This window comes from Dermacentor variabilis, chromosome 2 (assembly GCF_050947875.1).
Source record: "Dermacentor variabilis isolate Ectoservices chromosome 2, ASM5094787v1, whole genome shotgun sequence".
Classification (NCBI taxonomy): Eukaryota; Metazoa; Arthropoda; class Arachnida; order Ixodida; family Ixodidae; genus Dermacentor; species Dermacentor variabilis.
In genome coordinates this window covers 151,564,928-151,592,530 of record NC_134569.1, presented here as the reverse complement: position 1 = coordinate 151,592,530, position 27,603 = coordinate 151,564,928, and the positions used below count along the sequence as shown (strand labels likewise).

The window sequence follows — 27,603 nt, the reverse complement described above, 5'->3', positions numbered from 1 at the left end:
CGCCAACAGCGTTCGCTCGCGCGAGCATGTTCGTGAGGCTCCTCGCGACGGGTTGCAAATAAAAAATCCCAAAAGAACAAGAACAAAAATGATCTACAAAATGCTCTAGCTGCTGCATACCACAGTGTGTTTGTTTGTGAGTGTTGAAATTTGTTTTATTCAATACTGAGCCCATATAAAAACAGTTGCGCACAATTGTAGTAAAAAAATTGGTGAACTATATCCAAGTGTGAACGAAGCCACTGCCCCGAAACAAATTATATGACAATTAGCCCATAAAATGACTAATATTACGCTGACGTTTATCTACATTTAATAATTGCGTAGTTCACAGTGAAGTTGTAAATATTGTGGAATTCCCGTCTGCTGTCAATACATGGGCTTCTACAGGAAGGAAACGGCCAGTCCCATGTCTGTCCGCTAGAATAAAACTAGTCCTTCCAAGTTTAATTCACCTAATTAACTAGGAAGTATGCTCAATCGCAAATTACAGCTCCACAGCATTGACTGCTATGTATGGAACAGAGTATAGCAGCCACCAAAGAAGAATGCCCCTGCTTCCTCGCTTGACCCCCTTGCATCGCGCGCCACAGGAGAGGCACTTATCCAGGCCGCGTTCCTCGCTCGTGTGCGCACTGCTCCTTCTCCCCAGCTAGGCTCCACCCACCATTGCTGCATCGCCAGGCTGCGCGATGCTGTATTTATACTCTGCTTTCACACTCTCTCAGCTCTCTCCCCCAGCTCGGCGAAGTAGCGCACGTCAAGAGAAACCTGGCGAACTTTTAACAGCTTCACTGTAAAATTCGCCTTCACAGCAGCAGTTTCAGGTATCGGTTGCTGTGGTGCCGCAGAAGTGCTTTCTTAGTAAATTGTGTCCCTAAGTTTGGTCAAAATTACCTATTTCTCTGAAAAGCACACAATATTCCTAGATCTAAGGACATTTCTCTAGCGTTGGCAGCACTGACTGCCGATAAGCTCGTCTAGGTGCATATGACGTAACCACAACAAACAACACCCACTGTTGGTAACAGTGTGTATATGACGCAGGTGGCTGTTAAACCGAGCCTGGACGCGAGCGACCATATGGTTTGACCGGAGCGCAGTCACAGGAGGGCACGAAACAAAACACATTTGTAATTTGCGATTGAGCATACTTCCTAGTTAATTAGGTGAATTAAACTTGGAAGGACTAGTTTTATTCTAGCGGACAAACATGGGACTGGCCATTTTCCTCCTGTAGAAGCCCATGTATTGACAGCAGACGGGAATTCCACAATATTTACAACTTCCCTGTGAACTACGTAATTATTAAAAGTAGATAAAAGTCAGCGTAATAGTAGTCATTTTACGGGCTAATTGTCATATAATTTGTTTTGGGGTAGTTTCGTAAAACAAGAGTTACAGCCGTTTTTTGTAACTGTACTTCCTCTGTAAACAGCCACATATTGACAGCAGATGGGAATTTTTTAAAGGGGCCCTCACCAGGTCTGGCCATTTTGAGCTGACAAGCACAGAGTATACATTGTGTGATAACGATCATGTCTGCAAAGTATTAAATTGCTACACGTCGTGGATAGATAGGAAATTTCAAACCAAACGCCGTTTTTTCTTCTCCTTGCTGCTGCCGCTCTCCAAGCTGGAGGATGACCTACTCGCGTCCCTGCACCTTCATACTCGAGTCCACGGTGTGACGTCGCTCGTGGTGACACATGACTTCGAGAATTATTCAAGGCACCATCTGTTATTTGTGTGATCTGTTGCTTGAATTGACGAATTGAAGTTTAGAGAAATAATAAAACACACAAACAGAATGTCTGCGTGTTCTTTGTTTTACTTCACACAATACGATGCAAAGGATACAGACTGTTTTCGAGTAAGATAGTCCAACAACCATTGAACTGAGCAGCAGCACATGTCTACCAGCTGCGACAAATCGACAGAGGTCAAAAGAACATGACAAATAACAGACATGAAACAAGTATAGGCCACACCATGTACCATTCAGTCCCTAGAATGAATGGTAGAAGAGAAAGAGGAAGATGAAGAATAAAGGCACTGTTTGCGCGACCATGTTTGTCTCCGTCCGCAACCTCCCGCTCGCATCACACATATATATTATAAGGAAGATAACGAACGTGAGCACAGTTGGCAGCATCGGCAGCATCAGGCGTGTGGCAGAGGCTCGAGCTAGGGAACTGTGCTCGGTGCATCCTAGAACCGGCTGTCGTTACAAACCACAATAAATCTTCTTTATAAGTGGTGGAGCCACTGAGTAACGTTCCACTCTACCATCCTGGAACTCCGTTCTCGGACGTGTTGGGCTGCTGAGCACGAGGTCGCGGGATCGAATCCCGGCCACGGCGGCCGCATTTCGATGGGGGCGAAATGCGAAAACACCCGTGTGCTTAGATTTAGGTGCACGTTAAAGAACCCCAGGTGGTCAAAATTTCCGGAGTCCTCCACTACGGCGTGCCTCATAATCAGAAAGTGGTTTTGGCACGTAAAACCCCAAATATTATATTATCCGTTCTCGGACGCTACCCTCTGCCATGCCGGACACCGACCAGCAGACTCTTTCATCGCCACCGGTCCCTTGCGCTGGCACCGTTCACCAGCGGGAACCTCCCATCTTCAGCGGAACCGACGACGTTGTTGAAGAGTGGCTGTTGTCCTACGAACGGGTGAGCGTTCACAACAAATGAAATGGCTCGGACAAGCTGGCTTGCGTATCATTCTATGTTGCGGGTGTGGCCAGTCTCTGGTTCAGAAATCATGGGAGGGATATTCGAACATGGTCGGCGTTCAAGACTTCAATTACAGAAGTATTTGACCGACCCGCCATCAGGAAACTCCGAGCCAGGCAGTGTTTGCGTACACGCGCAAGGGACACGGGTGAGCCATTCACCAGCTATATAGAAGATGTTCTCGATTTGTGCAGGCAGCGTGAATGCTGCCATGACAGAAGCGGAAAAGATCAAGCACGTCAAGAAGGGAATTGATGGCGCGTTTCAGATGCTTCTGGCCAAGGACCCGCACACTGTTTGCGACGTTATCAGCTTGTGCCAGAGCTATGATGAATTACGTAAGTGGCGAGCTTTGGCAAGGTGACATCCCACACCAAATGCGGCGTCACTCTGCAGCCTGACCACCGGCCCTGAACAAGCCTCCCTGATAACCCAAATCAAGGATTTCGTCTGCGAATAAACCGTACGACAGCTATCTCTGGTGTCCTGTCTGTTACTCAGGAGTCTGCCAGCACTTTGCTGTCTCATCTCCGTAACGTGATCCATGAAGAGGTCGCAAAAGCACTGCCAGCTATTCACCAGCAGGATGCCATGGCTACACCAGTCACTTATGCTACAGTTGCTGCAATGGCCCCTCGCAGTGCCTGCACCGCAGCAGCCTGTGCATCGTCCTCCCCCTCCCGTCCCCTGGGCCACCACTGCCGTCGCTAACCCGTGGCGTTCGCCGGACAATCGTCCTATATGCTTTGCATGTAGGTATCTCGGTCATGTCGCAAGGTTCTGGCGCTGCCGATCGCAGGCGTTTGATGGCGTTTGACGAGCGCCCAATGGGGCTGCCTTATCCAAATGTGCCTTATGGACTCTTCAACCCATCACCAGCTTGCTCCCAGACTGTTTGCCGTCCTCGCTTCGAACGCCTCTGGTCACCCTCCCCACGTCGCCGATCACTTTCCCCTGTGTGTCGACAACCAGTGTCTAACGAAGAGGGAAACTAGAGGACGCAGTTCCTGAGGCAAGAAATGCTCAAGTGTCACCATGCCGAAGTCCTCCTCCTTTACCTGCCAATGTCATTGATGTGTTTATCGAAGATGTCGCTACAGTCGCCCTCGTCGATACCGGTGCCGCTATTTCAGTTATGGATGCCAGGTTTTGCCGTTCGCTTCGTAAAGTGACGACGTCTCTGTCTGGATTGTCGCTTCGAACGGCGAGTGCTCAACCCATTAGCCCTACCACTGCTTGTACTGCCCGTGTGACCACACAGGACGTTTTATGGACGATTGAGTTCATAGTTCTTTCATTGTGCTCCCACGCTGTTATTCTAGGATGGGATTTTCTCTCATGTTGCAATGCCATCGTCAATTGCGCTCGGGCTGAGATTGAACTTTCCCACCTTGGTGACCTGGCCTCAGTCGATGCTCATCCTGCTGCTAAAATTGTTGTGAAAGAAGACACCTGTATTCACCCGTGCTCTTCAGTATTTGTACCAGTCTTGTGTAGTACTATATTCCATGGGACGGTCTTCGTCATGCCCTCTCGTCACTTTGTTACCCGAAAAGCACTTCCTTTGCCCTTTGCAGCTCTTGACCTTGCCGCCGGTGTCAGCACAATGCCTATTTACAATCGTCTTTCATCGTCGCTATCACAGCTCCGCCACAAATGCCTTGGTTACATCAAGTCGGTTAATTTAACACGAATTGTCTCCATCCTCGACGAAGTACCTTATTCTGCCGTCCATGAACTGTCTCTCCCTCTCCCGCCCTGACTCAACATGGACTGGTGTGTTCAGCCCATTCATCGCCGAAGATCTGACACATTCGCAGCGATCTCCACTTCTCGCAATCCTTCAGCACTTCCGCCGTTCTTTCGATGTTGCGCAAACATCTCTTGGCCGTGCATTGACAGTCGAGCAAGACATCGACACTGGCTCTCGCTCACCGCTACGACAAAGATCATATTGCGTGATATATCATTTTGCGATTCAAGACCAGCTACTGTATCGACGCAACTATGCTCCAGAGGGACGCACCTGGTTACTCGTCATTCCGAGAATCTTTCGATCAGAGCTCTGCTCCTCGTTCCATGTCGACCCTCAGTGTGGCCATGCGGGAGCCTTCAAGACCTACAAAAGACTTCGACACCACTATTACTGGTGGGGAATGTGCAACTTCATTCGAAACTTCGTCCACTCTTGTCATGAGTGCCAGCGCCGCCAAGCGCCACCGCACAACTCCGCCGGGGAACTCCAGCCTTTACAATGCCCATTCTGACCCTTTGATCGTGTGGGCATAGATCTCTACAGGCCACTTCCGTTGACTCCTACCGGCAACAGGTGCGTAATTGTTGCGGTAGACCACTTAACACGTTATGCGGAGACTGCTGCTCTACCAAATGCTACAGTGCAGGAGGTCGTCACTTTCATACTACGCCGTTTTCTCCTTCGTCATGGAGGTCTACGTGAACTTTTAAGCGACAGAGGCCGCGCCTTGTTATCTGAAGTCATCGAACAACTGCTTGCTTACTGTGCTATTGTTTATCGTAAATGCAGTGCTTGTCACCCACAGACTAATGGTACCATGGAATGCTTTAATTGAACTCTTGATGACTTGCTCACCATGTATGTCTAACCTGATCACTCTAATTGGGACCTAGTTCTTCCGTTTGTCACCTACGCCTACAACACCGCGACTCGGGCATCTACCGGATTCTCACCCTTTTACCTTCTTTACAGCCGTAATCCTTCGCACACAGTCAACGCCATTCTGCCCTACCATCCGGACCCATCCGAATGCCGGCCGATCTCGGAAGCCGCCAGACACGCCGAAGAATGTAGCCAGCTGGCCTGCCGATTCACCTCGGACGACCTGAACCATCAAAAATCCGTTCATGACGCCCAGAATTCGACTCCCACTTTTCTCCTGGGTGCCCTCATCTGATTGTTAGTGCCACACCGCACGCCTGGGCTCACTTCAAAACTTCTGAAGAACGCGTTAATTGCCTGGTTGAGCTGCTAACGCCGCAGTCCGACATGCGACGTCATAACCGCGAAGTCGTTCACGTTCAGCTTCTCAAGCCGTATCGCCATTCTACCATCCTTTCAGAAAACTGTCGACAGGATGGCTCCTTTATTTTCGTGGGGCCATTATAAGGAAGATAACGAACATGAGCGCAGAGTCAGCAGCATCAAGCGTGTGGCAGAGGCTCGAGCTAGGAGACTGAGCTTGGTGCATCCTAGAACCGGCTGTCATTACAAGCCTCAATAAATCTCCTTTATAATATATATCTTTTTTTTTTTCGAGACTATCTGTAATTTACATTGTAAGGGTGGGGCAAAAGTTGTGGGTCATCATCATAGTGTCTAGCTTATAGGCCTTCTATTCAGGTGCAATAATAAGTCTGAAGCTACAGTTATGCCTTGTTTGGCTACTCAGCTACAGCAAGTCGCATGCCATGCCAAGTTTTCCATCTTTGGAGGCAGCTTGTTAAACTAGATAGTACTTGGTCCAGGCAAAACATTTTAGAATGGGCTCTAAGCTGCTGGCTGTTAAATGCTTGTTGCTATGAGTTGGCTGTAGAACACACGTGGCAACAATGTTTGAAGTGACCTCCTCGCTGTTGATGTTAAATGTGCATTTTTCATTGCCTTGGGTTAACAGCAGTGACTCCACCACCACCTGAGAACAGAGGAAAATCATTTGCTAGACCTAGCACTCCCAAGAAGCCTGAATTGCCAGGTCTTGCTATTATCAAGGAACCTGAAAGCGAAACCGCTGCTGCAAAAACAGGTGAGGGCTGGTACCCTGCTTTGGACCTCTTCTAAGTGTTCCAAACAGCTTTATGTATTACACGTGGATAAAACCACAGCAAATTGGTGTTTCTGAGCCCATTAAGGTCTCGCTTGCAAGTTATTTTCAGAATGTTTGAATGGATTGCACTTATAACTTCAAATGCTTAAAAAGCCATTAAAACGCACAAATTCGATTGCAAAGCTTTTACAGCAAAGAATAAGCACTTTTTTGCAAGAATGAAAAACCACCTTTCTTCCTTGGAACTTTCTGAACAAGGGATTGTTTTGAGTGACAGTTGTGAAAGTTCCAGTGTTCCTTCACAGTTCCCATGAAAAGTACTGGAGACTAACGGTAGTATGGTAGTACTCCCAAAATTGAACTTTATACAGTCTATGATCGTTACAACAGACCCGCATACAACAGACATTCAGATATAATGGACCATATTTCAGCCTTAGTTTGGTCCGCCTATTTTATTATTGCAACGAAGTTTGCTTTTAATGGATCGTGCTATAACGGACTATCTGCTATAGCAGACGAAATTAGCGGCAATTTTTTGAGAGTCGGGAGTATAAAACATACTTTTGCCGTGTCGACACGGGCTGGCAACTGGCTTGCGAAGGTCAGCCGATGATCGTGGCTCAATATCGTGCGAGGGAGGAAGGCGGGCCCGGTAACGTGCAGTCTCCTATCATGTAGGTTTCAAACTCTGGCGGCTGCTGCTTACGGCGCGGCTGCCGTATTTTCAAAGCGATCTGCGATGTGGACAAAGTGCACCTAGGGTCGGTAGCTCCGTATGTGCTGTGCTTTCTACGTTTAGTTCACATTGAAGCGAGAGACAGCGTGAAGGTCAACTCGCTCACTGCTGCCGCCTCGCTTAATTATCTTGCTTAATTTGCTATCGCAATCGATGCTTTGCCTTTCGGGCTAAACTGCGACTCTTTTGTTTGCTTTTTACTTTGGACCTTTGTCACTTACTCTTTGCAATAAAGTTGCTAGATATCGCGAAAAAAGTTTTGGAAGTGAGGCATTTCGGATAAAACGGACGTTTTTTGTCGGATCATCAAGGTTCGTTGTAACAAGAGTCGACTGTACTTGGTGTCATCCAGAGTGTCGTCATTTTTGCTGTCACTTTGAAGAGAGAAACACAAAGCAAATATATTTGTCACTTTGACTATAATTACCTGAGAGACAGAATGTTGCATTTTCACAGTGCATAAAAGAAGCTGTGCTTCTTTTAATTGTGGGGAAATCTCATGCAAGTAGGGTGACACACCATCACTCCAGGAATGGTTATTGCCATTTATCGTGGAAAATCTAGTGCTAAATACGGTGGTGACAGAAGCGATGACATTTGGACTTCTCAAAGCTTCTTCTCTATATGAGTACTTGCATTTTGAGATAATTCTACTGGTGTATGAGTCAACACTAGAGTATGGAAATTTTGATATTGGCAGGCTGTGAATTATTTAACATCTTGTTGTACATTTGAAGATCGTTCAGTGTCCTCCTTCGTGCCTATGTGTTGCAGGAAATGTGAAAAAATTTTACATTTTTGTTTTTCTGTGCATGACAAACTTTTTAGCAGCCTCATTTTTGACTGCTGACATCAGCTCAATGTTTAGTAGCTTTATCAACCACTATGAGCAGTGACCTTTGTTGTGTGTGTTGGAAGGGCTGTCTAGGTTTGAGAGGAGTATTTGGAACCTTAGAACCGATGTGGTTAGGCTCGACTGGTTGAGCATGGTAAGCGATACATGTGCTGTACAGTCCAGCCTCTGCACTATTTAACATGCTTGCAATGCCTGCACAATGTCTATAAATGCAGGAAAGACGTACTTACGTATTTTTACCGGAAAAAATTGCCCTTACTGTTTTGCATACTCTTTGGATGGCACTGTTGAACAAAAAGTATGTAAATATCTACGTGTTCATTTTTATAGTAATCTAAAATTTGGTGAACATGTTAACCGCATCATAAGTGCATCTTTTAATGTTCTTAGTTTTATATCCCGATTAACAAGTGGTTTTAGTGATTGTCATTTCTTTATTAGATTGTTTCAAGCTTTGGTTGTTAGTAAACTTTTGTATTGTTCAATAGTATGGAATTTCACTGACATTGTTCTTCAGGAGAAAATGGAAAAAGTGCAATGCACATTTATTAGTATACTCTTTGATAGCTTCATAGGTTTCTCATATGAGTTACACGAGAGTTCTTGATGAGTACAACATGAAAACATTGAAATGGTGATGAAAAGTTCAAGACTTCGTATTTTTGCAGAGGTGTATTCATGGGTACATAGTGAATGCCCATTTTCGCTTTAATCTATTTGTTTTTATTTCTTAGAAAGTTGATTTAGGCGGAAACATTCGTTCAGAGTAAATAAAATTAGTGACCTGAGACCCATAATTTGTTTGTAATGTTTATTTAATGTGAATAGCAATGACATTGCTGACATTTTCATAAATATTTGTTATTGCTTTAAATACTATTGAATTATTATTCGTAAATATATATTTATTTTGTGCATGTTATGTGTATTTTGATGTGTGTTTTGTTTATGACCTCATTTTGTCTTTATTTATTGTGCACCAAATTAAAGACTTTTATAGGCTGTTTTGGGCACATAAACACTTCAATTCAAAGGGGAAACTGCAACTTCAGCAGTTTGTGTTATAGGATACTTTAATACCAGAGTGTTGCATGCACTTAAGCACGAGCATGTCGTTGTACACACATACCTAAAGCTTGATCAATTTGGCGTCATGCTTTAATTGAGAGTGACTTTGTCATCATGGTTTGTTGTGCTTTCCTATAGACACAAAAGAAAGTGGCGTGCCTGTGAATACCGACAATGTTGAAACACTTCCTGATGCTCCTGTGGGACCTCTATCTGGTATGTTGGATGTCTGTTGAGGCTGCATTAATGAATATTAACCCTTAACATGGACCAGCTCCTAGCCAACTGATATGCTGCAGTAAGGTATAAGCTAGCTATTCAGTAACTAGAATATATACAGTAGGATCTTGGTGATACAATAAGACTTGATATGAATTTCAGGATATTAATTTTTCAGAAGTCCCATCCCAAATCGGTTAGCTTACAGTGTGCTAAATTTAAAATATTGTGGACTGCTTTTCGTGCTACGGTGGATTGTATGAACAATCGAGTCACTGCGCATTCCCTGGTGCACCATTAATGCCAGACACTGGCTATTCTCAGGCCACTGAACTGGCCACACTAATGCGCTGGCTGCATTCCTGTTGCCAGGGCAACCTTTGTCCCTCCTCCTTGACTCAACCATCTCCAACCCCCGCGCCTGCCTCCTAAAAAGAAAAAAAAAAAAATTGCTGTGTGCAGTGTCTTGCAACTTGTCGGCCATATTCAAATGCCTTGCAACTTTATCAGAAGCTGGCAATCACACATGACGCAATCTTCTCCCATTAGCTAGATCAGAAGCATTCGCTTCTTTGGGTAGCCCTCTGTATTCCATGCTGTTTGTCGTCTTCAGAAACCAATGGGCAACTGGCAACTTATCTACCTTTGCACCCATCAGATCACATGATAAAAAGTAGCTTCGCTACTTCGAAGACAGAAGTAGACATATTCCCATATCTTGTGCAAGTCATGTGCTTATCACCATCAGGCAGCAGCTTGGAAATGAAAATCAGTAAAAGAAACTTGAGATAACCAGGCAGATCTTGAAATGTCGGCTTCAGAACGTAAAGTGTACAGCTCACTGCTGCCAAAATGTGGGCCAAATGTGCAAAACAAGCGCATTCCCAGTGATTAACATTCACATAGTCAGTAGGAGTGCTCCCTGCGTGCCATGTGACTGCAGTAACGAATTGCAATGCTAGTTTTCCCTTTTCGCAATCAATTTCTTTTGCAGCGCTGTATCTCTGCATGGAGAAATAGGGCAGTGGCTCGCTGATTTCGTGCTTACGGCAATATCAATATGGTGGTACAGCGTCAATAGGAAACCATGCCCACACGATCAACAGTGCGATAGCATCACCCAAAGTCTGATTTTCTTCCCGATTTCAAAGACGACACAATAAAAATGTCCAATTTCTAAAAATTCTGCTGCATATTCCTTCCAGATATTTCCCCATAACATAAAGGAATGTCTTAGGATTGGGTAAAAAGATGTATTAGAAAATAAAAAAATAGGAAATCTTGAGTAAATTGTCCATTTTATTGCCGCATCCCCTTCACTTCCCCAATTTTCTTGCATTTTTGGGCGACACAAATTTTGGCACCAGCCCGAGACATTCGCATCATTGAGATTCCAAAGTAGATGCTTGATTACTCCAAGCTCTCACAGCAGCAAATAATGAATCGCTCTAAGACTATTATACCATGTGTGAAATGTTAAAGGGACCCTTAAACAATTTTGACGATTTTGTGCAAACGTACTGAGTCGTTCGGGCAGGGCCTTCTGATCATTAAGCGATGTATTTAACTGCCCCGCTTATAGTGTATAATTTATTATAAGGTTTTAAAAATGTGCATTGTTGCTGATCGCAATGGCGCCTCTCCCCTGAGTTTTCAGCCGCCTTTTTACAATTGACGTGGCAGCATAATTGACATCAGTTGGGCGAACTATCCGATTGGCTACCCAGGTCACGTCGCCAATAATTTTTCCAACATTATGATGAACAAATGTTCCTAATAGTTTGAATGTTGGTTAAAATGTTTGTCTAAAAAAAGTAACAGAAATGGAATACACAATGATAATGTATCACTACACTCAAGCACTTCAGGCACACAGCAAGTGTTGTCTGCTTGTGTTACAATGTATTCCGTGTTTACACGAGCTGCGAGGTCAATGTTGGTCTCGTGCTTTCTTTTCGTGAGCACCATGAATCACCCTTGTTACGCTGTGGGCTGTAAATCTAGCGATCGGCGACATGTTTAGCTGCGACATCGTGTCCCTCTGCAAAGCAACATGCAAGCAGAGCGGCTGCAGTGCATCAGGCTATTAATGAGCGATCGACACCAGGATCTACGCATTTGCAGCTGTCACTTCATGCCGGGGGATTACTGCCACAATAGAGAGTTTAAGCGTGTCCAATATTTTGGTAAATGCAGGTGAACTGGACATTTTGCCAGATGAGTGGAGGCGCAACATGAGCAGCCTGCAGGGTACAGCCACCTGGTGGCACAGAGCTAAAATAGCTGTGACCAAATGTATTCTATTTTGCTGCTGGTGTAAATTTTTTGCAGCAATGTAATCATGAACATGTTGTCTTCTTAAATGTTTAAAATGTTTTACACTTAGTTGCATCAATATTAGCTCTGTTTGTGGCTGGCTAAGCTCTGTGCCACCAGGTGGCTGCACCGTGCAGGCTGCTTAGGCCACTCACGTTTGCGCTGAATCCCCTTCACCACATGGTAGTAGTATGGAGGGGCATTAGTCTACATCTCCGCCCATCCGTCAAAACGCCCAGCTCACCTGCGTTCATCGAAATATTGGACATGCTCGGCACTGTGACTGAGCACTCGCAATGAATGCTGCTTGGATAGCGCTTGCTAGGGATCGACGCCAAGTGGCTAGTGAAGAGGTTGGAGAGGCATTGCACGATGGCTCCTAGGCACCAGAAGTAGACGACACGATGTCACATCATGACATATAGCCAGAGCCCCGATCGCTTGGCGAATGAATTGAGGAGAAAAACCATGGCTAGGGAAGAGGGTAACGTTTAATCTTCTGTTGCTCTCTTAATATAGGATGCTTCACTTAGACCACGGCCCAAATGTTTCGCAGTACCTCTACCCTAGGTGTCTAAAAAATTTGTCCGAACCATTTCAGGGACCCTTGAATAATGGAAGAAAATGCAGTTGTTTTTGGCTTGATGCCTTTCTTTTTATTCATCAGGGGATAATGGTGTACGATACTACCACCCATCACCCACTTGTTCTCCTTTTGTTTCTTGTTAGCATTCTGGCACTTTAAGTCATAGTGTACTTAAACTGCGAAAATGCGGGGGCATCATTATCATGTAAGGAATGCTTCTGTATTCATTTACCAAGCTACTCTGCTCTTATTATTCTACAATACTTTCTTGCAGCAAATTTGGATTGATGAGATTTTTTTCTTTTAATGCTTGGCGGTTATCCAAGAGTGGCATGGTGCTTTTTCACTAGCTCTGTCTTGTGTGCTTCCTGGTTTTGTAGGTGGCGACTGTGAGGACGCAGATGATTCTGTTTTTGAAAATGGCTCACTTTCCCTTTCGCACGAGGAAGCTGACGTCACACACGAGGTATTGGTGAGCTTGTTCATTTATTTATTCTTTCGAAACTGCAGGCATTATTTGCCTCTTTGTGCTTTTATATCTGCTGGAAAGAGAACGCTGCAATGGCTCGCCAGTTATGTTGTGCTGGGCACGAGGTCACAGAATCGCATCCCAGCTGCAGTTTGAAGTCTGTGTTGGGAAAAGAATGCAAAGAATGTGCAAGTACTTGCATTTAGATGCATATTAAATAAATCCTAAGTAGCCCCTCCTTTCTTTCGAGCCGAAATCAGTCTTAAGGGACCCTGAAACACTTTTTGTCAAAGTGGAGAAAGGCATTTGAAGTGAAAATGGGCTATTTCAGAAATACTTTCCCATGTCTCCGTGTAATGCGAAGACGTGGGATCGTTCCCCACCTGCGGCAAGTTGTTTTTTCATGCACTTTCATTGTCATTAATTTATCATTTCTTTAATTCAATTAGTAAGTACAAGTAATTTCCCCTATGTTGTCTTTGGTGTCTTTGTTGGCTTCTTATCATATGATTAATAAATATCGGGCCCCTCGGTTAGCCCCCTTTCTTCTTGTTCATTACTTAACTAGTCTCGAATCCAGCAACGTTGATGCCTTCAGGTATCATGTGTGGGTTTATTGACCAGTTGCGTTCCCCCACAGAAAAGATCACGTAGTGGTGACGCTTGCGGCAGAAAGGATGTTCCACATTTGCCACCAAGGTTTGTGAGTGGTGGCGCTGGGTAACACTCCCCAAGGTTAGTTACAGCAGTAAAAACATAAATACCCAAGAAAGCATATGGAGAAACGGTGCCGCAGTAGCTCAGTTGGTTAGTGTCTTACGCGTTATGCGAATATGTGGGACCGTTCCTCACCTGCGGCCAGTTGTTTTTTCATCCATTTTCATTGCCATAATTTATAATTTCTTTAATTCAATTGGTAAGTACAAGTAATTTCTCCTATGTTGTTCTTGGTGTCTTTGTTTGTTGGCTTCTTCAATGCATTCAATGCGTACTTCAATGCGTTCGCAGAAGCGTAGTTATTGGCAATCAAATGCGGCAGCTGCTGTGCTCCCATTCCTTCATCAATGCCTTGCACTGCGAAGGCTAAGGCGCAATGGGGCATGCCTGCAGCGCTCCGCCTTCTAAATGTTGCCATGGTGCACAGTTCAAATTTCATTTTGGATGTTAACGTAGATGCCACGACTTCCGCCTTTGGAGCCTACGACGCGCTAAATATAAGCCAAATGCGGTTGTCCTCACCGAACTGCAGTGTGAGTGTGCTTAGCCAATGGACTCGTTGCAGCACCCCGCGGCGGCCGCGGTATCTACGCTATGTAGCTGACTGCAGCTTGATGTCGGCTATCAGCCAACAGCAACCGTCTAAGGGAATGACGGAATAGTGCGTCAGATGATGAAATAGTGCATCTAGAAGAGAGTTAGGACCGAGCTTTCTGTTGAAAAGAGAGCGTTTGAGAAAAAGGTGAGTTGGTGATCCGCTTGCAAGCTTCACACACCACGTACAACAGCAAAACTTGACTGAGATGGTAACAGCAGCATATGACACCCACAGACTATGTTATTTAATAAGTCTAAGGTGTGGCTCAGGGCCCCTTTAAGTTCCCCACTACGACATCCTTCATAGCCTACTGTGTGGCTTCAGAATGTTAAACCCCATTAGTTGTTATCTTCCAGAAAACTACAAACTAGGCCCAGTGTAGGAATGCTGTCCTTACTGACTGCCTCATTAAGTTTGAAGGGGTAGCATGTTATTATAAATACAGGAATGCGTGCGGAAATATTTGGACATAGTTAATGGAGTGGAGCACAAAAAAAAAAAGCACAATTCGTTAAGATTGAATTCAGAATGTTTTTTAAAATGAGAGCGTTGCCTCAACATTTCTTTATTCAACGACAGAGATAACTGCTGCCATGATTGTCACCTCATTGCTCTCTATGAGAAAGGTAATAACAGGGCAGTCTACATCGAAATAAACTTGCACCAACATTTACACTTAATTCATCCGTGGTCCCACCACATTTAGCAGGTGCATGTGCAACTTTAGCAGTAAATCTGACTTTTTATTCTAGTTAGCATGTTCTTGAAAACTGAAATGCACATCTATTTATTAGAATTAATTGCAGTCCATGGGAGCATCTCCTGTCTGGTTTGCTTTGGGATGTTGTACTGAGTTAGTGGTCAGCTTTTATCACTTTTGGTAGGATTGATCCCACTTTTGTGGTGGCGATTTCACCATTTCGTGGTTATGTTTTGTTAAACTTCCATGCTCCTAGCTGCTGCCAAGCTTTGTACATTTGGCATTGCCAAAATGAGCCCATGGCAGTACTGTTTACAGCTACAGTTGGAGCACCCTAAAATATTAATGCTTTTGTTGCACTGTGGTTGTTTGCCTACGCATGTTTCAGGCAAACGAGGTTGCTGAAATGCATGAGCAGTGTACTGATGAAGGCACCTTTCAAAGCACGGTGGTCCCCTCCGAGATTGATCCAGCTGCTCAGGCTGCTACTACTGTAAACGATGGCAAGCCAGAAGGTGTCAGAGAAGATGTTGGGAAACCTGCAAACTCTAATACAGCAACGTCATTAGAAACTGAAAATTTTCTTCCATCAGCCACACAATTGGAAACTGAAACATTGTCTCCAACTCCGGCAGTAAGTTCCATCCCATTTTTTGTCCTTTTGCGGTGGGCTTTGAAATGTGTTGATAAAGCTCACTAGTACACTAGCCTTGTATTGGTATATATCAAAGCAGCCTAGCAATATGCACCATTTCTTTGCTTTGTATATCTCTATTGCTGCATTGGTGCTAGATATAATGCTATTGAAGGGAGCACTCATGTATTGTAAACAAGCACTGTTGTAAAGTTGACTGAGGTGTAATGAGGAAGGATAGTGGTTGTAAAAAGAGGGTGTGGTGCCTCTGATGAAGTAAAGAACCGCGCTGAGCAGCGGACTTAATTGCTGTTCATGAGAAAGCTTTCACCCTGAAAGAACTACACTTGCCCTTGCCATTGCGATGGCATACAAAGTGCACATATGCTTACAGAAAATAATGAGTAAGATGTGAAAGTGCCTGCTATTCTTAATTTTCTGTAGCCATTCGTCTGATACGAATGCCACCGTATTGAACCGCTGTAAACTTGACCGAACTTCCATACTTGTCCTTGTCAGCAGTGTTAATCATTGCTTGCATGTGAAGCATCGCAATGCTTTTTGATTTTTCACGAGAAGTTCATGAGAAATATGAGATAAATGGTGAACATTTCACTACTTTGTACTGCATACCAGCATGCACTAGAATGTATGGGACTGTTTAAAGGCACTTGCTTTTGTTAAGATGGACTGGATCATTGAAAAACATGTGCATGTCATTTTATGTGATTGTCTGTGGTCACTTGCTTTGCTAATGGTATTGGTACCAGTGGTCAACATTATTATTGGTATTGTAGTTATGCATTTAGCTTAATGGGTATGTATGTGCACTTCCTCTGTGCATGCTGCTGACACATATGCACAAAAAAAAAAAGTGGCTGGGAATAATTTGGTACTGCTATAAAACATTTCTATGCAGGATTGGTGGTTGAGCGTAAAGTATCATACTAAATCAGCATTTTTGTGTTGAAGAAAACCTGAGGAACAGATCCATGCAAACTTCGTAAGCATCCATCAAGAACGGCATCAGCGAAGATCGAACACCCTAAATGTGTGCAAGAATTTCCAAATGCAATGTCTAGTTAGTAGTGCTGAAGTTGTCGGAGGTTACTCAAGTTTACAGAAATCTGTATGAAGACCACTCGAAACTCAAAAAGCTTTCCACTGGCTGCTGTGGCATCTACCTGCTCCAAGGTTCATTGCACCTTTTATAATGATAGTTGTTATGAGTTTGCTACACATTACATATTTAGAGTTCTAATCACTTTCTACACAAGGTGTACTCACTTCCTGCAAAATTTTACCTCACTTCGTCTTCTTGCCTACCTGTGGCAATCATTTGAAAATTGCCTGTAGATTTCTGCAACACAAGCATGGGTGAAACATTTGGTACCGAAGTGATGATTCCAAACAGGAAACGACAGGACAAGGTTTCTCTGGAAGTCCTCTTAACTGCTGTTGCTGCAGAACTTCCCAATATTTTTTCCATGTAGCACCGATGATATACTAATCATGCTGCACTGGCTTCCTGGGCTGGAAATTGTACAATATCACCGTGTGACAATTCTACAGTAATATAATGTGCAAGTTCTGGTTGCATGATGCTGCGAGGACTGTGTATAGGGCAGTTACAGCCTTTTGAATTGATATATACCAAAGTAGTATGCAGTTCCTTTCATCTTTGTGTGCCTAGTCATTGGGCAACAGCTCAAGCTCCCTGCAGATTAAGCAAACTGTTTAAGACATTGGGACCTCGCATTGCCATTCACTTATTTTCCTCACTGTAGCACTTTTGGGGTATCATGCATGCGTCACTTATGTGATTGCTCTACTTCGCAAACTTGAATCATCATGATCTCCTCTTTTGCAACACTGTGCACTTTGTGCCCCTACCACAGCACACTTTTCATTGGCTTACCGAGCACATTATTGGTGCTGTGGTCAAGCTTGTGAGCCGCTTAGTGCTATGTTTGAAGCAATGAGTGTGTTCTACTTTAGCATGCCCACTTTTTGCTTGGCAATATCCTCTGCACTCCATGCACATGCCTTCGGAAATCTGCAGTCCCACTTCATACTGCATTTTCTCTTTCCCATTGAGGTGTATTCACACAACAGAGCACTCAACAGCGCATTTGAGCAGGCAGATGGTGTATCACATGATCATACACCACCCACTCCTGCGGCACTCCCCTGGTACTTGCGAAGTGCTTTGCAATATGCCTGAAAGCCAAATCACTGTTGGAATTTGAGCAAAAAGTACAAAAATGTTGATGATAAAACTCCTTGGTCTGATGACAATCATATTCCATCCAGTCCAAGTCGATAATCGAGTTGAAATGCATGCAAAAAATGCATATGTTACGGTGTTAGCTCAGTGTCCATAAATGAACATGCGCAGTGTTTCAATGCGTTTGCGCTGTCACCTATGCATTGAAGATGACGTCCGTCCTGTAAACCCAGCTTTAGCTAGGCTTCTCTTTTTGTCAGCCAATAGCAGCACTGAACACAGATTATGGGTACACTGTCCAAATGACTGTTGCCCTTAAAACAAATACAAAGTCAATGTAACAAATGGCATAAGAGGTTCTGACAACTGATTTACCTTGACTGCTGTTGCCAGTTGTCTACCTCTGAACTCAATGTGTGTCTTCTTCGCTCTTGTGCAAACTCCTCTTGAATGTTTGTATGGACACAAGTAGTGTTGCACTGTTTTGCCTCTCACAAGGTGTAATGGCACAACCACGGGGATGCAATCGTAAACTGACAGAAGAGAGTGCTGGTCCTGTTTTTACTGTGCTACTTTTTTTTGTTTGCACCTGATCTTTAATTCATGATAGACCAACTAGCCGGTTCTAAGGCTTTTCTGGCTTAAGGTGTTGTAAGTGGCAAAAATGTAGATACAACTGTGTTAACAGTAGCCACAAGTTTAAATGGGTTGCCTGCCATTTTATGCTAACTTCCTCTGTAATTGAGGAGCTGTTGCAATTGGCTCCTCATGGGAATGCTAGTTGAGGAGAGTTGAAAATAAAATTACCCATGTGTATGGGTGCCCTGAACTTCCAGCTTGACGAGACACATGGCGAGAAGACTGGTGCTTCACACCCTTCACAATATGGTGCGGAAACTTTGCCAAGCGCACCAGACACCGTATGCGACACAGTTAAGGACATAAGTGAAGTCCAGCACTGCAGCGAGAGCAGAGACTGTCTGATGACTGCCGAGGAAGCTGCAGTGTTTGATGAAATCGACGACATCTTGAATGATGCCATGGACAGTGAGTGCAGCGAGACAAGTTACAGCTTGGTGCAGCCTGTGCAGCTGCAGCCACCTTTGACTCCACCTCGAGTGAGTGAGGATATTCTGGCATCACTTTGCTGCTTGCAGGAATTTGTCAGTTAGCTGTTGCAATGACTCACTCGTGCAAGCCGTTTCTCGAACAGTGCCTAGTAATGTAACAATAAACAAGTAACCAGCTCATTTGGTCATTGAGGTTGACAGCTGGCAGTGGTCCATCTCCTGTCAAGGTTTGAAGGTCTAAAAATGTGGCCAATCAGCTAATGGTGTTTGCAGACCTGGCATGTTACATTAGGTTTATGTTTCCACAACCTTGCTGTTTGTAAATTGTCATTAAAACTCCTTTGTTTGCAGATACCTGTACTAAAGAACCCTTGGCATTATCATTTTTCTATGAGACCAGCCATTTAGAACATGATTGACATTACTGAAGTTAAAAACAGGTTTCTCTGGCAATAAAAAACAGCGCTAAACAACAGGACGAGTGAAGGGACAAAGACAACAGCGCTGACTAACAACCAAAAGGGGTTGTTAGTCAGAGCTGTTGTCTGTATCCCTTCACTCGTCCTGTTGTTTAGCGCTGTTTTTTATTGCTTGTAATCGTGAACCAACCAGCCCAAATGCGTACTCTTCTGCAGGTTTCTCTGATTTAGCATGTTGCAGGGAGTGAGATCACAAAATCTAGTTCAGGTTCGTAAACTTGTGGTGCAGCCTAAAAATCTATCTTTTGTGAGCGAGTTGTGCAAGTGTGCAAACATGGTATCTTGACTTGTCACTGCTGCAGCTGAACAATGGGAGGTGAGATTGTAGCCATGCGGTCAACTTTTGTGATAGGTTTACCTGTTTAGAAAAAAATTGTTGGTGTTGAACAGAGGAGCATGCAAGTAAGGTATGGCATCTTTGCATGCATAATGCTAGCTGCACATCCCTTCAAGGCACATAGCTTGCATGCGACTGCTTGGCTACTCAGCCTTGAATGAACGAATGCCTTGCACTTCAATTTATTGACTTTCTTGAAGTTTGCTCATGCATCTGATGCACGAAAAAAATAATGCAAGCACATTTGAGGTGCTGATCTTCTGCACGTAATGCTAAGTGTTATGCATGCTAATATGGTATACTGCATGCCAAGTTTGTGGCTTTGTGATACCATAAGGAAATTTCATCATTCCAGAGCGTCGAGTGTTTCTAGTGTCGTTAAGCAGTTCTGGCAGTGTTCATGTTACATTAAGCTTAATGTTTACCAAGTTGACATAGTCTCGTATTTGGTTTTCTTTGTCAAATACTTATGCCTAGCTTAGTGTTTCTTCTCACTGGCCATGGCAGTGGTAATTGCAAAGCATTGCAATGGACTGGGCAGTATTGCTTATGTGCGCACGGTTTGTTGTCGTGCAATGTTTTTGAAGGTGCACAATGGCTGAAGACGAATTGACTTTTCGTACGTAAAATTGTTCAAAGACATTAGTAAGAGCCTGTTGTAAGTGCTATTTATGACTCTTCTTCTATGATCCGTTTGCTGTGACCAGTCGTGTTTCTGGTATAGCGTGGGGAAACACGGGGAAGGCGGGAGGTGGAAATTCAAGGCGATGAGTAAAACGAGAACAAGGTAAAAGCAGAAGCCAATGTTTTGACAAGTGGACTTGTCTTTTTCAAGGCGTGAAAAAGATAGTATGGATACAACTGAGTCAGTCTGGATTAAACTTTAAGATAAACTGCTGTAAGTGACATTCCTGGCCCTATGCAAGAAGCTTATCATTTTGGTCCATTTTACATGCCTGCGAGCCTAAATGGCGTTGTTGCTTTCTTTTAAGAATTCACATGTAGTGGAGTGCCAGCAGCCCTCAAGTCATCTGATGTCAACACCAAAACCTGCTAGTCCAAAGGCTTCCACAGGCCAGCGCACAGCCGGGCTTCCACGCACAATCAGCTCCTTCCGCAAGCAGCAACGTGATGCCACGCCTCAGCACCCCTCTTTTTCCACACCGTCAAAGACTTCAAAAGACATTGTGGCGGGAGAAGAGGAGCAGTTGTCCCTGGATGACAAACTAAAGGCAAGTTATTCTTGCTCTTTCATTCCATCAGTTCTTTTTTTTTTTTTAACCTATTCCACGAACTTTCAGCATCCTCCAGTGGCAGTGTATGAAAAGCCTTAGGAATATTTATGTATCCCACTTTAGTCTGATGGGATTAGAACTCACTGTGTAACTCGCCACAATAGCTCAGTGGCTTTAGGCATTGCGCTGCTGAGGTTGAGGTTGTGCGTTTGATGTCGTATATGGCGGCCACACTTCGATGGAAACGAGATGTAAAATCATTTAGTAAAAACTCGTTAACTTTGCATTTCACAGGACTTCCCTAAAAATGTTTTAACTGAACGTCACATTACCGAAGATTTAAAAACTATAAACCGAATGCTTACTAATGAATAAACTCCTGCTTCTGTTTAGCGCGAAAGCGGTGTGGAAGCTGCGATTCTGTCATATTGTGACTGATTAGTGCTTGTAGCGGTGAAGGTTACTCACTTTCTTTGCAGTGCAGCCACGGCGCGAGACCCACGTTTTCATCTGAGACATGCTTTTCAATACTGCACACACATCCCGATTATTTTCTTGCCGCCATACATACCGCCCGTCCATCACTATGTGGCTGGTGGGTTTGATGCCAGCGTGTGGGCCACGGCAGAATTGTTCATCTTCGGCTACTTTTACCGTGTTTTGTGACATTGTGCACTTTGTACAGAGCCAAAATGAAGCTACAACCGCCGCAGACGAAACCGTGGTTGCTGTCGACGCGATCATAAATGGCGACCATGCATTTCCGAAGGCTCGGAGTTAACGCGCACGCTGAGTCCAAATGAAACTTGTTTGCCGCAAATGCTGTGGATGAAATCGTGGTCACAATCGACACGATCATGATGTATGGTGATTATGAAGTTCAAAGGCCCGTGGAGACTGTGGTGCCATCTATGGCGGTAAATACGATAAAGGATATAAAGGCACAAATAGCACGAAGCATCCTGGCATACCTGTTGTTCCCCATACAATTTACCCTGATGACTGTGGCTATGGAGACTCTGTCGCTTCATCTCGGATGGATGCTAATGCAGTTTTTGCTAATTTGCATCGTACATTCACGGCACTCTGCACTTGCCTCGCTTCAAGAGTTATCCGAATTAATTAGTTTGATGCCAAATATGTCCAAATTAAGAGTTTGTTGCCATTAAATAAAGCATACACCTGCTGGGAACAGAGGACAAGACCCAATTATCTTATTTTTCTCATTATCAAGGGCCGGATAAATGTGGTTTGAGTACTGTTTATACTTTTAGGTACACATTTAGGTACACATTAGGTATTTAGGATTTAGGCACACATTGCAGAACCTGTGGGAGGTGGTACGAAAAGGTAGCTGCTGTAGCTACGGCTTATTTAGCCCAGCCAGCAATGGTGCCGTGGGATCTCTGCGAGCGGCAGCTCCCACGCCCGCTCAGGCCGAGCATGCTAATGTTCTATTCTTGTGCTACATGCTTGTGCGCCGTCTTTTCCTTTACAGGCTCTGGAGGTGATAGTTGCGCTGCTGCAGGGCCCCCCTCCTAGTGCGAAGCACGATTGAAACATGTGCAAAAAGTTTGCCTTATCTTGTGCGTTGCAACTCAGCAAGCAGAATTCAGGCATATTAGCTGGTTTTGGGGGCATGCAGAGTGTTCAGGTCGTTAAGGGGAACAATATTGAAGATGGTGTTGTCGAACGGCATGCAACAGTGGAAGTGGCATTGGTAGTGTCATTGGTAGCAACAGTGGCAGTCGTTGGTAGTGTTGGGTTCCGCACTGCGAGAAAGATCTACCAGGCAGCATCGGCAGTGTAGGTTGTGAGTGAGGCGCAGCCACAGTGATGCCGTAGTGCGAAATTACGACCTACTGCAAGTTTTCGTAAATGCCTCGGCCTGTAGAAGTTGAAGCTCCAAAAGAAGACCGTCTCGCAGCTCACGACTTGCATGGCGATAGTGAAAGTGTTGTTCACTCATGTTGTTGGCGTAGAAGTGATTTTAGAGCTGAAGAAGCCAGATAGCAGAGCTGCTCCTGCAAAACTTCAGCAGGCCACATGTCTGCAGAATGTGTGGGCACAGAACATCGGAAAGCTCTCCTTCTGCTGCTTGCAGTGAAATCTTGAATGCCAATAGCATCACGGTTGCGGTGGTCACTGAAGGCATTGCCAAGGTTGCACTTGTGGCATCGCCGTGCCTGCGAGAGTGAAATTTGCACCTAGTGGAGCCGGTGGGATAGCCTCTAAATCGGTAATGAGTGAGGTGCCCCTGAACAGAAAACTTGCAGGAACGTCCAAGGAAGGAGATTCGTGCGCTGTAGTGTAGCCAAAAGTGCTTGCGTTTGACTTAGTGAATTCCTTGGAAAGAGGCATTGCCTTTGAAATGGGGAGGAGGCTCACGAACCGAGTAGAAGTTTGGTGCTGGGGCTGGCACGTGCTGATGATCAGCACGAGCGTAGCGCCATGGACGTAGCTGACTTCCTACTGTACGATGTCATCCTCGAACGTGGTGCTCCACGTCACCTACTCGCAGATCGCGGTCGCTACTTCTTGTCTCGTGTGGTTGATGATCTACTTCGATCATGTATTACTCATCACAACTTCACCACCTTGTGTCACCCTAAAACCAATGGCCTCGCCGAATGTCTCAACCATACACTGACTGACATGCTTTCCATGTACGTTTCTTATGATCACCACGATTGGGACGTTGCCCTTCCATTCATCACATTTGCATACAACTCATCATGTCATGACACTGCCGGCTACTTACGCTTCTATCTTCTCTTTGGCCGCCATCCCTTATTACTCTTCGACACCTTGCTCTCTTCTGATCCATCATCCATGTCCACGACTTCCTATGTGCAAAATGCCATCACGCGTGCACTAGTCGTGCGCACAGTAGCCCGCGCTCGGCTCTCGTCATCGCAGACTGCACAAAAGTCCCCTTACGATTGTCGACACCGGGATACTGCTTTTCCACTGGGCTCTCTCGTCCTTCTCTGGCTCCCATCTCGTCGTGTTGGCCTCTGTGAAAAGTTAATGTCGTGGTACGTCGGGCCCTACTGCGTGCTGCACCAATTGACCCTGTCACCTATGAGATAACTCCCATGGCATCCACTTCATCGATGGTCACAACGAAGTGACATCGTACATGTCTCCCGCCTCAAATGTTACAACTGTGATAACCTATTTTGACCACAACCAGCTCTGGGATGGTGCTTCACCGGCCAGGGATAATGTCACGAAAAGTGGCGAGGACAAGGACGTTGTAGTGGGGCTGGGTCAGTCTCTCCTGTTGGACTGAAAAAGACCTGCTAAAACCTGTGTGCCCTGTGCAGTCTTGACTAGCCAAGTGCTAGCTGTTTACTGTCAATCAAATACTCCTCGTAACAGTATCTTCACAATTACTGAGAATTGGACCATGCTTCGCTTATGCTCAAGGGCTAGCGGGCCGAACCGGGCCAGGCTGGGCCCAAATTTTTCAGGCCTGGGCTGGCTACCGGTCAGGTTTGAAACAACCTAGTCGAGCTCGGGCGGGCTGCCGCATAGGCCCGGACCTGGGCCTGAAAAACCTGCCCATGCAGTGCTCTACTTCAAGTCCTAGGTGGTCAAAATTAATTCGAAGTCCTCCACTATGGTGTACCTCATAATTGTATCGTGGTTTTGGTACGTAAAGCCCCAGAACTTTTCTTTATTTCACTGTGTACTTTTCTTCCCATTTCCTTGGACACAGTCCCATCAAACTCAAGCTTTTAGAAAGAAGCTGTCTTTGCCTTTTACTTTTATTTTCCGGCTGCTGAATGTGTAGTACCTAATGAAAGTGATGTCAACATTGTACCATTGTTGTCTGATTGGCTGGTACCGGACATTTGTGAAGAAACACTGCATATAAGTGCGACTTGAGGTGGCCTGTGGTGACAGGTGATGCAATTAAGCATGGACATGAGTTCAAACACAAACATGCTGTCATGTCATCATCTTTCTGCCATTTTCACTCTGTTGCTTCACTGCGTTATATCGTCGTCAGTCCATCATCATGCCCATCATTATTGCGATGTCGCCGCAAAGTCACCATCGTGTCGTCATGGTCGTTTCATTGTCATCTTGCCTTTGTCATCATAACGTCGTCCTTGCATCATCATTCCATAGTCTGCATTCCAGCTTTATCATCCTATTGTTATCGCGCCATCATCTGCATTTTAGCTCTGTCATTCCCTTTGTCACACTGCCGTCAGTCTGTGTCGTCATGCCAATTGTCGCCATTGCATCGTCATCATTATATCTTCGTTGTGTCTCAAAAATCGTTCCATCTTTGTCACCCCATAGTTGTCATGCCACTTTCTGTGTTCCAGCTTTGTCATTCCATTCGTCACACTGTTGTATAATCAAGCCGTTATAGTCATACCATCAGCATGACCTTGTCATCATTTGATCATCTCATGGTCCTCATGTCGGTTTCATGGTCATTCCAATATAATCATTATGTTGTAGTGATTCCAATGTTGTTATGCTGCTATTTGCATGCCATCATTGTCATTCCAAAAGCTATACCATTGTTATCATGCCATCAACATTCCAGCTCTATCATTCCCTTTGTCATACCGTCGCTGTCATATCAGTGGCATCATTCCAGCATCAGCATCATTGTTACGCCATCGTAATCATACCATCGTTGTCATCCCATTGTCATATTTTGTTGTTGTCATGCAGTTGATGTCATGTCGGTGTGATATTGCCATCGTCGTCATTCCATTGTTGTGATTCCTTCGTCCTCGCTCTGTCATCATGCCATTGTCATTGCATTGTCATCATGTTGTCATTTTGTCTGTGCTGAATTACACTGGAAGAAAGACATCTATGGCAAGACCATTTTGGTGTTGCGATTCGAGTGTTGCCATGCTATTGTGGTCAAACAGTTGTTATTCCATTGTGGTCATTCCTTCGTTGCCATGCTTAGCATATGCATGGTCAACCACAAGTTTATGTTAAGTGAGGTGTTTTCAAGGGAAAATGTGCTTAACTGGCTTGTAGTCTTTACTTACAGCTGGTCTGCAACTGATTCCCACACTATGTGGAATCGTCCACAGATTCTTACTGTAGTAAGCAACACAGTGTACCTCAGATTTTTCTTTCAAACGATAATCTTTTAATCTGTGATTACAATTGTATGTAAAATACTTTAAGAGTAAGTGTGATTGTGATGGCCATTTCTGTGCTAAATTGCACTGGAGAAAGGTATTTTAGAAGGAACATTTGTATTTGTGTCCCGAGTAGATGATGCAATGATCAAGCAGTTCTAGTTTTGCACAGCACAGCACCTGAAATATTGTGAACTATATCACAAGACCATTGTGGCATGAGTGAATATGATGAACAGTAATTCAAGTGTTTGTACTCTCAGCAGTGCAGCTATTTTGTTTGCTTCTCTGCTGAACTTTGCCACATAACAGCACTCAGCGAATGACAGGGTGAGTGGTGTGTGGAAAACACACACAACTCTGTACTGGAGCCAGAGTTCAAGCTCTAGTATGCAGTAACTTTAGTGCACCCAATCGAATAGCACTATGTCCTGTAAACTGATACATATTGTGTTATCAACATTCAAAATTATTGTTGTGCCAAATGAAATAATAATGAAAGCCACTATGAATAAAAGGGTGAATGGTTCTTACTGTTAGCACATTTATAGCTTTTTTGCCCTGGGTATAATTGCTCTGTTTCTTTCTTGCGGGTTTACATTTGCATATGACACATGCAAGCTTTCTTACTGCTTGCCATGTGCATAAACAGTGTGGAAGATATGTGCTTTATTCTTATGCTGGTATCATTTACCTCTAATGTGATTGCAGGCCTTACAGAATTGTATTCTGGCCCAGCAAACAGTCATAAGCCAGGCCACCCAGGCATTGAACCTCTGCCAAGCATCGGCAGAGTTCCTTGGCTCCTCTGAGCAGGTTGAAGGAGAGAAACTGCTGCTCGTTGCAAGTATGTGTGGACACCAGCTATTCACATATTGCTAGTCGTATAAACATATCAGCTGTTTAAAGCAACACTAAAGGGAAACATTATGCCAAGTTAAATTGGAATGCAGAATCTCTGAGGTCAGTAGCACATAGCTGTACATTATTTCCAAGAAACCCGGCACAACACAGAAATTTTGTGTTGATGTGTGGACGACATATTTTGATCCATTTCTCAGACAATCTGTTATCTCCGTGAAATACTCTGTATTCAGACGTTGCTAAGCCACCATTCTGTGCAGAACTTAGACTGAGAGACTTTTGGGGCAATAATGTATGAATCTAGTGAGACACATATACTAGGGGTGTGCTAATATAGATTTCAAATAAAATAAAATCTGAGGTACAGATAAAAGCGTGGACCAGGCATCGCATGACTCAATCAGTGCTCTGCACCGAATGTAGCCATCATCGTGTTGTGCCGTGTGGGTCAACTGCGGTTGGCACCGATCATAAAGAGCAGGTGCCTTTTCATTGTCAAGGTTGGTGTGATTTGCCACCTGTCAAAGATTCTTAAAACTGAAGGGTCACGGCAAGTTTATACAATGCTCCCCTCCCCCTCCATCTAAAGCTAGTCTTGCAATAGGTTGCTCGAAGCTACAAAAAGACTAATGTATGATTGGCGTTGGGAACGAAAAGCTGGCATGTGGTGTGTTGCAAAGATGGTGGTCGTTAGTGAACAACTTTGTTGCCATCCCGTACACTCACTTTCATTTGCGAGGCAGCTTGTTGACTTTTCCGAGTGTTGCATGGCTACTGTGAATAAATCCTCACCGATTTGGTACCAGACCGTAA

General features: G+C 44.5%; 1 protein-coding gene across 5 annotated transcripts in view; it reads left to right on the top strand.

Moving 5' to 3' along the window:
- Positions 1–27,603, top strand: part of LOC142572858 (uncharacterized) — a 72,112-nt gene that overhangs the window by 10,713 nt on the left and 33,796 nt on the right. For 3 of the 5 annotated variants that reach the window (XM_075682266.1, XM_075682268.1, XM_075682267.1), the window contains 7 exons: positions 6,398–6,526; positions 9,349–9,426; positions 12,712–12,803; positions 15,204–15,449; positions 18,513–18,794; positions 20,555–20,794; positions 26,638–26,773. In XM_075682266.1, the coding sequence (XP_075538381.1) occupies positions 6,398–6,526; positions 9,349–9,426; positions 12,712–12,803; positions 15,204–15,449; positions 18,513–18,794; positions 20,555–20,794; positions 26,638–26,773 (1,203 nt within the window). The remainder of the gene's footprint in view (positions 1–6,397; positions 6,527–9,348; positions 9,427–12,711; positions 12,804–15,203; positions 15,450–18,512; positions 18,795–20,554; positions 20,795–26,637; positions 26,774–27,603) is intronic. The other 2 variants (XM_075682269.1, XM_075682270.1) reach the window with 2 other exon arrangements.